This window comes from Pygocentrus nattereri, chromosome 14 (genome assembly GCF_015220715.1).
Source record: "Pygocentrus nattereri isolate fPygNat1 chromosome 14, fPygNat1.pri, whole genome shotgun sequence".
NCBI lineage: Eukaryota > Metazoa > Chordata > Actinopteri > Characiformes > Serrasalmidae > Pygocentrus > Pygocentrus nattereri.
The window spans coordinates 17704931-17718290 of NC_051224.1; the positions used below are offsets into that span (position 1 = coordinate 17704931).

At 40.8% G+C, this 13360-nt stretch overlaps 1 protein-coding gene across 1 annotated transcript; it reads right to left on the bottom strand.

The window, feature by feature from the left end:
• Positions 1-349: 349 nt before the first annotated feature.
• wnt9b (wingless-type MMTV integration site family, member 9B) lies at positions 350-12795 on the bottom strand. The gene is made up of 4 exons (XM_017697531.2): positions 12688-12795; positions 8970-9223; positions 6938-7203; positions 350-4782 (listed from the first exon to the last, which is right to left on the bottom strand). The coding sequence occupies exons 1-4, from the start codon at positions 12777-12779 to the stop codon at positions 4309-4311; spliced, it is 1086 nt and encodes a 361-aa protein (XP_017553020.1). The 5' UTR covers positions 12780-12795; the 3' UTR covers positions 350-4308.
• Positions 12796-13360: the final 565 nt, after the last annotated feature.

A 13360-nucleotide genomic window follows, 5' to 3' on the forward strand; every position in this document is an offset into this window, starting at 1 on the left:
AGTACTAGAATGGCCTTTGATAAAATGCACACACCAGCAAATGCAACTAGTTTTACCAGACAAATCAGATTTTTAACTTGCATTGTGGACAAATCCAATATTTCCTCCTATGTGAACAAAGCCTTAGAGATCAGAGATGTTGGTCACTGCTCCCTCAGCGGACTGTATAATGAGCACTCATTTAACTAAAATCACTCATGTGAGAAACATGGGACAGGTGTTCAACCACAAAGAGAGAGAGATAGAGCAAGAGAGAGAGAGAGAGAGAAAGAAAGAAAAAACTGGAGCCAAACAATACAAATCAATTTCTACAAAGGTTTATGTAAACTTTATTTGAGTCTGATACAGTAACTTAAATAAGCGAGTAGGCCACAAAGGTAAAAACGGTCAAAAGGCCATCATACACCATTTCAGAGACAGTGTATATTAACTTAAGATTAAAAGTTCTTGTTTTAAATATCTACTGAGAACTGAATATATCTTTTTTTTCATTTATATTCCCCAAAAGCCAGGTGAGGTAGAAAAAAGTCCCCCCAGGAGAAAGTGTGCCTTGCTCAACGTGAAACATTATACTGTCAAAAACTCCCTTATACTGAGCTACTGCTACTCAACCTACTGCTGTCACTGTCTTTGGTCACTGATATTGTACTGTGATATAAACACTGAATGTTTTAGATATTACAATCTGAGAAAACACACACACACACACACACACACACACACACACACATACAGATGAGGAAAGGATTGAGTTTGGCTTTGCTGATGGCTGAAGGCATTTGCATGTGTTCCCTCAATGAAAGAAGCAATGGGTGTATCTCTTTGTCTAGATGAAAAACTCACTTATAAACAATGTTAAAAATAAAACTCTCTCTTGTTTTTTTATGAGGAGAATTCCACAGATTTTTTTTTCTGCATAGTTAAATGGTCAGGGCGAAAAAAAAATTACTTGTAGTGTAGACATCGTGACCCCCGGTTCCTATCACCACCACAATAAAGAGATCCAAGTTGCAAAGTTGGTAAAAAGGTCAAAAACAACTGCTTTTGGTTCTGTTCATGATATCATTGTTTGAGTCTGTGTAATCATCATACCATAAAGCAACTGGACTATGCCTTAAAATGTTTTAACGAAAAAAAAGGAAAGCAACTAAACCTATGTTTGCAAAGGATTTATGACCATCTTTTAACGAAACTGAAAAGTAAAAATGTTATATGTAGCTTTTTTAGGCTGTCTTCTGAAGCTAACCACTTTTTTTTTCTTTTAAATGTTCCAGCTGCCTCAGTTCACTAACCATGACACTAGAAACTTGGACTTTCTTCAAGTTGATTGATGTGGCCAATTTTACTGGAGTTTCTCTTCCTGTCCAGACAACACACACATATACACGCATGCATACAGAGTATTGCACAAGTAGGCACATTCCCTCACTTACTTCGAGCCTGATAATGTTTAACTGTTGAAAATGCTTGCATATGAATTTTAATGTTTATGGGAAATATTGAAACTGTCTGGGTTTCAGTATGTGACTGCAGAAATGGGTCACTCAGTACCTCTTTAGCCATATATATGGATTCCAGTCATATCAGGACATTGTCATTGTATTTAAAAAAAAAATTTTTTTTTTCCAGAACAGAAAAATTGCAATCAAAGCTGCGTGACTAAGACTTGTTGGGCGGTCCCCGATTGACCTTTCGAGTCCAGGGCAGAGAGAAATGCAGTGTTTCAGGAGAGTAAGAGCTGTTATTTTCTCTGATTGGTAATAGGGAAAATAAGGGGGTGGAATGAAGTCGTTTCAAAGACTTAACAGACATGAAAGAGGCTCAGATGAGACTGAGTTGGGCTTTGTGGAGGGGAAAGTAAGGGCGATCGTTGTTCTGGGAAAGAGGTACTCATTTGTCCTTGATGGGAAAGTGCAGTATAAAGACACTACAAAAATGGCCACATGTTTATAAACCTTACACAGCTGTAGGGAATTGGGATCACATGCACACTAATAACACGCCGTACTGGCCTTTGTAATCTCTCATGCATGTTTTGCTCATAAACATGTTTGAACACTTAGTCACAATTACACATTACATGGCTTTGGATTGTTTTATGATTTCTATATTATTAAACCCATCACATCTACCAACAACACACTTATTTCTTTAAAATGCCCATGTTCTACGTTTTTATGTTATATTTTCCCCTTTACTACATTTGTTTCGTTTTATGTACCTAAAACAGTCATAAAACATTTTCAAACCTCTCCTTTAGATTTAAACCCATTGCTTTTGTTGCCCTAAAGTTAAGAATGATCTACAGTTGTAAGTTTAAGTTCGTAAGTTTGGGGACCCTGGTCAAATGACGTTTTATTGATGTTGTTGAAGTAAAATAGGTAAACACATCCTCTACAGAGGACACCCTTTGTCACATTTTAATACACAATTACTGTTTTTTTTTTCTGAATTTAACACATTTGAGGAAATTATAACACATTGGCCTGAGAAAAAGTTGGGCATATTTTATATTATTTTTATTATATTATTTTTTTCCAATATGCTGTATTAGTGTGTTCTCTGTAGAGGATGCACATGTCTGTAAACCTCTGCTCTGATTAGCTATCCTGTGTTGTGCCTCATTCAAACAGCAGTCTATGCTGAAAAACTGCTTATAACCTTATTGTGAATGGGCGGAGCTAAACTGCTGTAGGCTGAATACATGGATATATGTAAATATAGTGGTTCACAAAAACACTGTCCCGGACGGTGGAGAGTGACCAGTGCATTTTGAAACTTTGTTTACATACTAAATAAAACTCTAAAAAACATGAGGAAAATATGCTTCTTTTATATGGGCCTTTAAATATTTACCAGAAATTAACAACTGGATATTTTTTATCATAATTTATAGCTAAAAATGAATCAAAGTAATATTGTTGCATATTTCCATCACATATTCTAGTTTTTCCACAGGATAAAATTATTTAAAATGCCTTTGGTTTACACAGTTACATGACTTTCTCCTCCACCAAGCAAAGGACACAATATACTCATCATAACAAATAAGTGCTTCATAATTTCAGCATAACATTTGACCCTTACTTTGATTTTTGCAGCAAAACAGCTATGCAGGTAGACAGGCAGGCAGACAGACAGACAGAGAAATGAGTGGATCACTGTGGCACTGGCAAATTCTCCCTTATATTTTACTCAGGGTTGCCACTATTTCCAAACGTCTAATTCGTCCTTGGAGCACCTATCATGGTTCATGGCTCCTGCATCTCTGCAGATCCTGGAAGGCCCTTTTCTGTTCCGTGCGTTTGGCAGGAGAAATGAGAAGTTCATTCTTGCTGCGACCTCAATAAGTGGTTCTCCTCCACTTGAAGCAATCTCAGTGAGGCCAAAAGACATGGAATTTGTGCAATGTTCCTTCTATGAAAGCAGGAGTGCAACTCCTATTTCAGACAGGCATCTTGTTAGCCATGCCTTGGGGTCCTTGTCCAACTTTGCCCACACTTGTCTGAGAGGCCAGAGTTTGAGAGAGCGATGCTAAACTCTCTCCTTTTGGCCCCTGGAGCTGTCTGCAATCATGCAGGAGCGGACCCCACTGCTCTTAACTTTCTTTCATCCACCTTTATCCAGATTTTCCCACACCACCCTGTGCTTCTGTCTTTTTCACCTCTTTCTGTGTATGTGTAGTTCACTCACACTCCTCTACTATTCTTATACCCAAAGACCTCCCTACCTTCCTTTCTCCCTCTCTTTCTGTGTTCCTCTCCATCTTGCTATATCCATTCCCTTTTTCCTTGTCTTCCTGGCTCTGTTCCAAAACTAGGCCTCATTCACTATATAGAGCGCTATTCTGGGAGCCCTTCTGTAGTGGCATCCGATAACATAGTGGAGAATATCCATCAGACAATTCTCAAATGTATCACAAGAGTGTTTAAACGATATTCCCTAGAGAACATGAAAAATTCATAATACATTGCTTCGAATGAGGTGCAATGTGACTACGGTGGCAGAGTGATGACCAAAATTCCTGTGTCGGGAATGTCCCGTGCCACATCATCTAGTGATTGGGGGGGCTATTCTGTTCCCTATAGTAGTTTTCTATATAAACTTTCTGATTCTTCCAGTGTAGGGAATAGCGATTACATGACCTTTTCTGTCCGCTATAATAGTGTTCTATGTCGTGCTACAGACTGTTAAATATAGCAAATAGTGATTATAGGACCCTCTCTGTTCCTTACAATAGTATTCTATACAGTGATCCTGATTCAATGTTAGGGAAAGTGATGAGGGCACCATTTTGAACACAGCATCTCAGTGCTTCTTGCAAGTGTACACCTCTTCCTCCCTAAGGCAGGTCTGGCACTCCACGTGGCAGCACCAGCGAACCTGGCAGTGGCATGACAGTGTGGTGAGACGCAGGGCTGTGTTGTAACCCCGCCCACAGCACAGACTGCTGCAGCTTGTGTCCTTGGCGCAATGGCGTCCAGCTGTGCCGGGGGAGTAGCGAGACGGTCGGCAGAAACTGGGTGACTCCTCCAGGAACACCAGGTCGGTGGGGCGGGGCCGGGGAACCACGCTGTTGCCATGGCGACGGGGGCCGGCCAGTTCGGTCTCACCGGTGGCAGCGTTGGTGAGGCTGAGGACACGCACAGCCGTGTCGTAGCGGAACTTGAGCAGACGGCCCGTGTCGTGGAACGGCGAGAGCTGCTTCCAGCATGTTCGTACGGCGCAAGAACCGGAGACGCCGTGACACTTACAGGTTGTTTTCAGACCACTCTTCACAGCCTTGGAGAGAGAAAGAGAGAGGAAGAGGTCAAAATAACACAACAAGCGTTACAGTGGCACGAATCTGATTTTTTACTTAAATGTAACAGGTTTCTTCAGATCTGTGTGAAGACAAAATTCTAATCATTTTTAATCAGCTTTGAGCCACTTTCACACATGGTCCTCGATCAGATACATGTATGATATGTGGGATGCAACGACAACGAGAACAGCCATATTGTACATCACGTTTCACTATGAAAGTGCAAAAGAGCCCTAACTGGGCCTAAAACTTTCTAATAAACTTTCTGTACAGGACTGATCCTACTTGACCTACAGCACCTACAGTTTTGAGTCTGAACTTAACCTGAGCCCAACAAAATTCTGTCCCAACCTAACTTGACACAACCTATATCATCATCGTCATAATCAGCTGTCCAAATTAAGTTCTGCTTCATTTATTCATCAATCAATACTTTGGACAACATCCCAAATATTTTTAGGCTGGGTAGTGCACCGATCTTACTCTGTGTGACACTGCAAGTCTCCTACTGCTTTAATCCTAAAGAATCCTAAAAAAAATTCCTATATATATGGACGTATATGAACATACTAGACTATGTTGTGAAATACAGTGGAAAATATAGGAGGATATTGAGAGGAGAAATGGTACAGCTGACAGCCTGATCAGACTGATTCATTAACAAAGATTTTATCTTGGCTTCCTATCTACCGGAAAGTTACTTTCCTGCGGGATATGTGTCCTTTAGTTTGTATCCTGGGATGGGATGGAACTCCTCAGCCCTGAGCTACCAGTGGTGGGTGCATGTGGTGGAGATGATGGATGCACCGCTTTTTCTCTACCTCTCTCTCTTTGTCCCTTCCTCTCTATGCACTGCCTAATGTACACAGTGCATACTGTATAAGTCAAATATACTCCTCACAACAGCTGCACTAATAAAGGATAAAAGTGATTTTTTGAACTATGGAAAAAACAACATTTTCTCAGTTGGGGTAACAGGGAGAATATTTTTTCCTGGCAAAATTTTACTTTAATACGAGGTCAAGAGTTTATCTACTTGGCCTAAACTCGAAAGACGTCTTCTGCGTGGGACAGGGGCCAGTAAGAAGTCCTCACCTATAAGATATGAGTGGGTAAGACTCAAAGGGCCCTCCAAGTGAACGACAGAGGTAGATAGAAAGAGAAAAAAAGAGAGAGACTGACAAACAGAAGGAAAGACAACAAGAATTCAGCCACATTGTTTTTGGCCCTAGGTGTTAACACGGAAAAACAGCAGAACCCGAGACTGATCAGCGCCGTCTTCTCTCACCCTCACTGTTTCTTTCTCTATGTCTCTCTCTCTTTCCCTGAGGCAGCTTGTCTCCTGGTTACGGGTCCGTTGTGGAAGATATTATGAGGATTTATGGAAGTCTTTTGAGCGCAGTGGCAGCAGAGCTCAAATCAGCCGTGCGGGAGGCATACAGTGTGTGGAAAAAATGCTCGTATATTACAGAGGCCTCTTCATGGTATAATCGTCCTGATGGGAGGCCTCTAATTTTCAGAGGGCCCCCGCAGCAAGCCTGGGCCAGAGGAAGAAACACCTGGCTCCAGAGAGCCGGCCAGTGCCTGCCTGCCTCACCCCACTCAGACAAGTCTCCTTCAGGCTGCTGGCAGGGAGAGCCGCACCCTTCAAATCACGGCAGAGGAAGAGAAGGTGGGAGAGAAGTTAAGCTTCATTAAAGGTTCTGAGTCTGGACAGAGGGCTTCCCTAGGCCCGTCTATTCGCAGTCACACAAAGTGCAATGAATATTTACCTTTAGTTTGATAGCGGCACTATTGTTTTACTATTCATTTGTTTGCTTGTTTATTTATTTGAGTTTCCATTTGTGCTGATTAAAATGATACGTGTTTGTGCTGAAACTTAAAATATAGATAAAAACAGTTTCTGTCATAAGAATTTGAATGAATGATAATCATAATTTGAATTTCTTCCAGTGCTCACTCCTCTTGGCTTTCAGAAGAAATTTGATGTTAGTGTAACATCTAAAGAAGTGAGTTAATGTTAATGTAACACCTGTTTTTTTTTTGTTTTTTTACAATGGACTATGTGCGTATTCCTCTGTAATGTAGAACCACTTAGTGAGGGCAGGTTTGATTCTGGCTCATGTCACTCACCCGGATACCCACGTTAATGTTATGGGCATCAATCTGCGCCCGCAGATCCTTGCTGGCCCGTTTCTGGCCTAGGAACTTTTTGAGGAACTTCGTGCTGTACTTGACGTTGTCCCCACACACTCCCCACTGCCACGCTTCACGCTGCTCCAGACCCGGAGAGTCGTCACATGTGCAGCGTTCCATGCGCCCGGAGCTGCACGCTTTGGCCAGCGCATGCGAGAGCGCTGCTGAAGACACTGCCAGCAGGAAGGCTGTCTCCTTAAAGGCTTGGGGGAGAAACAAGTCATGCATTACTCCCCTTTATATTTTTAGCATTTTTATATCTTCTCATGTGACTAATGTTCAGTTCTGTTGATTGTTTTGAAAACAATCAAAAAAAAAGAAAACATTTTGTATTGTGGTCTCTATTCATTTGAGTGGTGTCATTTTATGGACTATGGAGCACAAAATGTCACATTATCCTGTGTTCTTAGAAAACCGGCGAATCTAAGCTGTTTTGATTTTTTTTTTTAAAAAGAACATTTTCAGATAAAGAGAACAGATAAAGTAGAAAGTCTTACATAATTATCTGACCATGAAATGTATTTTAACGTCCTGCTGGACCTGTTGAAGGATGGTCGAGAGAAATCCTTCAACACGTCCAGCAGGACGTTACAGTATGTAGTTACTGTAAACACTGTTCCTTACACAGGTCACAAAAAGCTGCGTAAATGTGCACTAGTGGAGCACAACCTGATCCGGATCAGGACTCAAAACTTTTTTTCTCACATAAAATCATGTTTTTGTCTGTTCATATTATTTACAATAATGTTTCAGGTTGTGATTGTGGATATACAAAAAAGTAGTTACCTCGAGTAGTTTTCTACTGAACTACTAATGTACTCGAGTTATTTTCTTAACTAACACTGCACAGTAAATTGTCACTAGAGTAACAGAATTTGGACTTAAGCAAATATTTCCAGCACTCTTTCCACCCCTGCAGAAAACAGGTGGATCCAAGCTGTTGTGATGAAAGAAGGAGGTTCTGCAGTGGTACTGTTCCCTGCAGGCTGTGTATTCAGCCCGTTATCGATGGCTTTCAGTAGCTTCCACACGCATGAGCATTAGCCACAGCGGGCTAATCCCCACACGACCTTTTAGCACCGTTGTTTTCTTACCCCGGAACCGTCGTTAGGGTGTATTCAGATCCAATTAATTGTTATTTTGACTAGAAGCTTTTTTTCTTCTTTTTTTTCGAGATGAAAGTCCCCACTCGGTCCGCCCTTTTCCTCTCACAGCCAGCGCTCTTTCCCCATTTAGCTAAAAATAGACTAAGAGGCTTCTGAAGCCGCTCCGTTTTTCCCGCCTATAGTCACATTCAAAGCCCGCCTCCTACGAAGCGATTGGCTACTGAAGAGGCTCCTGCGTTCTGATTGGCTTGTAGTGTCCTGCGCTGATTAGATCTTGTATGAGAGATTTATGCTCTTATTATATATATATATATATATATATATATATATATATATATATATATATATATATATATATATATATATAATACAAATTCTGTTACTCTAGTGACAATTTACTGTGCAGTGTTAGTTAAGAAAATAACTCGAGTACATTAGTAGTTCAGTAGAAAACTACTCGAGGTAATTACTTTTTTGTATATCCACAATCACAACCTGAAGCATTATTGTAAATAATATGAACAGACAAAAACATGATTTTATGTGAGAAAAAAATGAATATATATAAATAAAGTTTTTTTATAAAGCATAAATCAATTAGTAAAAAAGCAAAAAAGTTTTAAATCAAAACACAAAAAATGAACGACATAAACAAATAAAAACTTCCATTAGAAACGCTACCATTGTAGGCTCTAGAAGTCGTTAAGTGTAACGTTGGTAAAAGAAAGTGTATAATTTTTGTATTTCCATACTTTGTCTGTATGTGTTTTGGTATTTAAATTCTACATTTTCGTTAATTTTTATTGCGATATTTTTGCGTATCCTGTAATGCTTTAAACCTCTGTGCTGCTCCTGCCCCTCACCTCTCTTCAGCAAGCTGCCCCTCCCGTCCAGGCTGCAGTTCCAGCGCTCGTTGCGGAATTGGTAGCGGCACTCCAGCAGGCTGAGGCGCACGGACTCGCGCAGCGTCTCGGGCAGCCCTGGCTCCCTCCGGCACACGCGCTTCTGACGGCGCGTGAGGCTTAACTGCTCGCACTGCTTCACATGCGCTCTGCCGCTGGGGGGATCCAGGGGGTGCGGACTGGGCAAGAACAATAGGGGCTCCCGACCGGTGAGCCTGGAGAAATATCATCATCAATACTACTACTACTTCTACTACTACTACTACTACTACTACTACTACTACTACTTCTACTACTACTTCTACTACTACTACTACTACTACTACTACTACTACTACTTCTACTACTACTTCTACTACTACTACTACTACTACTACTACTAATACTAATACTAATACTAATAATACTTCTACTACTACTACTACTACTACTAATACTACTACTAATACTACTACTTCTACTACTAATACTACTACTAGTACAACTAATAATAATAATAATAATAATAACAATAATAATAACAATAGTTGTTGATTTAAAGCTGAAATGTTTAAGAAGAACAGTTTCTTCTTTGTGTGCGTGTGTGTGTGTGTGTGTGTGTGTGTGTGTGTGTGTGTGTGTGTGTGTGTGTGTGTGTGTGAATAAAAGTATAAACATGAGGTACAATCAAATAAATTACAATGGGCACTGCCAGATCCATCCACGGTATATTTAGGAAAATGTTCATCACTTTAGACCAGTCACAACATATTCTGTGTCTTTTTCCTTTCCTTTAAATTTAGTAGTTTGACTAAAGTTTGACTTTAAAATGGTCAAAAATAGTGGCAATGTATTGTGGGTAAAAATTGAATGCATTTGTTTACTATGCACTTTGCACAAGATGAAGTGTGCAGAGGTCGCATGCTGTTTGTGTTTTCTCTTTTTTCAAGCTAACTTGCATTCAGTAGAACAAAAATCCATCATAAAAGGTCCAAAAATTGAGTACTGAGTACAGAGTTGCCTATATAGTACTGCAGAAAAGCCAGAGACCACCCTCCATGTATTCAGTCCTCAGTAACATTATAGGCTATTCAATTTTAATTTCTGAGGAGGTTCGACACAACATAATCTGGGTAAGTCAAAGGAAAATAAGTGAAAAGAACAGAAGCTTCCCAAAGTAGACTTGACCGATTGAAAATTGATTAGAAGATCCCAAGAAACTGGGACAACCATGCAAGACCTGGCAGACCACCACAACTCTCCCTAACAGGTAAACAGCACTAAATCCTTTCATCTTTGAGAGAGAGAGAGAGAGAGCGAGGAGAAAAACTCCACTCTTGCTTCAGATCTGAAACCATCCTTCCACTGAGAAGACGACTCAGCACTGTGGGTCTGAAAGGATGTGTAGCTGACAAGAAGCTCTTACTGAGAAAAGGAAGAAACTTTGCAAATCAAACAGAGCAGTTGGTGGTGGAACAACCTCAGCATCCCTAATGTGTTTGTGATTATTTGGATCATAAGAAGCAGAAAATGTAGCCAACTTTTAAGACTAAACTTTGGAGGTGTGGAAAAATATCCCTGCCTACTTAATTGAAAAGCTGGCATCTCCTGAAAAGAATAAAAGCTGCAATAAATGCAACAACTAAATACACTAAAAGTAATTTCTGTTGAACCAGAAAAATGCTGAAAAGCACAAACTATTTACGACCCAACAGTCAGTACAGCTCAATGGTGGAGCTGCAATGAACTCACAGCCATAAGGCAGCCAGGTTAGTCATGTTTTAAAAGTTAAAACAGCACCTTGTTTTGTGCACTTGGTGAATGATTTGCATGCCTGTCGTTTTGCTCACGTGTTTTGAATGCAACTTTAATTTGACTAGCAGCATTGGAGTAGAGCCCCAGTATGAAACAAAGACACCAAACTACATGAGATCCTCCACAACAAAAGGCCAGTAATGGGAATAAAGTGGCCAATCAGAATTCAGAAAGCAATTAACTTCCACTGCCAACACTCAGTTTAACAGCTGAGTAATAAGATGTGCATCCGTGAAACCTTAAAAAAATCATGCAAACTCATAGCCTCAAAAAAATAAGTACAATTACAGATACAAGCTTAAATAACTTTATATTTGAGTTATAGATACTTTCTGCAACAAGTAAAGTTCTCAAAAAGCCGAGTCACTTTAAATGGTCTCCACTGAGTTGGCAGCGCTCTACTTTTTCAAGCTCTGCTTAATCTTCAATTAGGCCGGTTAACTTGAATCCAATACTCATCCCTGTTTGATGTACTGGTATCAAGTGAAACAACTCCTTTATGCTAAATTAACTGGTTCATATAGTGATGAACTAACAGTGCAGACAAGACAAGAGTCACAGATTGCTGCTGACTCAAATGGCTTCATGCATCTTGTCCATTTTTTTTTCAAAAACTGGGCTGATATTTATCACCTGATGTCATTCTTGGCAGGTAAATCTGTACACTAAACACCATCATGATGATGTAAAATATATCCAAACGTTGCAGTTTGGCATGAGGCACATGGCTGGTTACAATGTTATGACTCAAAAAAAATCACATTATTCAAAGAGAACAAATGAAAAATTAGAAACATCTGAGTTAAGAATGCTGGCAAACATTTTGGGTTAACAAACTTTTCAGCCAGTAGGATTTATCTTACCTTTGATCTTAACTTGATTTACCTAAGAATCTAAGGTATTATAGAGGGAATAATAATAATAATAAGTGTTACTAGATTTGCATTAGTAAGTTTAACTGATGAGTAAAGTAAACTACAGGACACATTACTCTGACTCAGTAACACACGTTTCAAAAGTCTTGGTAGTTTTCTATAATAAATAGGTTTATCTCTACAGTAGAGCCCCTACAGTTGAGCTCCTGTCCCCTTAGCCATGGCCCCACTAGACAGAGCCGCTTGGGTTCCTTTCATTGGAAGGAAAAGGGCTTCATGTGTTCTTTCATAATGAGAGAGAAGCAAGGCACAGTTCACACAGCAGCGATGGCTAATTTCCTTAACAGACAGACAATGAGGCCATAATGAAGATATGACTGACCAAAACTCGTTCACATAAATTTATAAAACGTCTCTCCTCTGCCCTTTCGGACTCGCATTCCTGAGTGGTGGTGTTTCTAAAAATACTGGGTAAAATATCAATATCTTAGCATTACTGACGCAGGGAAATACTAAAGCACACATTAATCTAGGCAGTAATGTTCTGTGAAGGGCAGCCAGAGTAAGAGCTTAATGATAAGGTAGCGCTGCCAAAAACCAGCCCAAGGAACATCTGGGAAGAGCCTGCTACACTTCCCTCTCTTCAAAGCAGAAAAAAACAGCATTTTTGGCAAAATGTAAACTCCAGGCAGCTAAATTCATCCCGAGCTCAGAGCAATGACATGCGCTGTCACCACAGGACACATTTCTGTGGAGATAAAAACACAATAATAACCAAATAACAGGCGTTTTAAACACATTAATAGTGTGTAAATCCCAGCCTGAGTTTGAACACCTGTTTGGATTCGGGACAAGTCGTTAAGTGTAGAGAGCACTGCAGAGAGACTCATGCGTAATTACGCACAGAGCGTCCAGGATCCCCGCGCGTAACGATGTCCAGAAACAAAACCCCAAAAGCGAATGAAAGCGACCAGGGCGCAAAACGCCCCCATTCCAACCCCGCTACTGACCCGAAGTAGGCTGCTGCGTGCGAGAGCAGCGCGCAGAGGGCGACGGTAAGCGGCAGCAGGCAGCAGGCGGTCCTCGGCAGCCCGGTGCGCATGGCGACGACTCGGCGCTGCTCTTCATCGCGCTGCGTGCGTGTGTGTATGTGTGTGTAGGTGTGTCTGCGCGGGAGAAAGAGAGCGCGTACTATTAAAAAGGGGCGGGGCAGGCGCGGGGGAGGGACTTTTGTGCGAGAAGAGTAAGAGGTTTACTGATTCACTGAGCGACCGGGAACGTTTCCACAGGGTATTTAGACACTTTAAGACAGTTTTTAAACTGGGCAAGGTGCAAAATATAGGGTCTCCTGAGGAGTCCAGGATGTCCCTTAATGGGTCCCCCCCAAAGTTCTGGGGGGGAGGGGGCGTGGTGGTCCCTGAAAATAAACTTACTATGAAGTTATGCTGAAAAACAAACTCAATACAAACTCAGGGGGCGGTCATTATTTAGTCTGCTAGAGATGAAGCAGAGGTCTGCCTCAGGGTGGCGCTGTAGCAAATTGGGTCACCCAGTAGCCTAGCAACTGTAACTATGATACCTATGATGCCATAGCATATTATAATAATATTGAAGCTAGCACCAGTGCTGCTATGGCTAATGAGTTAGCAGTACTTCACACACTGAAACTAGCAGTAAAAAATA

Excerpts from the sequence above, each read along its gene's own strand:
- wnt9b (XM_017697531.2), bottom strand. The coding sequence starts at position 12,779 with ATGCGCACCGGGCTGCCGAGGACCGCCTGCTGCCTGCTGCCGCTTACC. Across the intron at positions 9,224-12,687 it reads CACGCAGCAGCCTACTTCGG|GCTCACCGGTCGGGAGCCCC; the intron begins GTCAGTAGCGGG and ends ATATTTCTCCAG. Across the intron at positions 4,783-6,937 it reads ACATTAACGTGGGTATCCGG|GCTGTGAAGAGTGGTCTGAA; the intron begins GTGAGTGACATG and ends TCTCTCTCCAAG.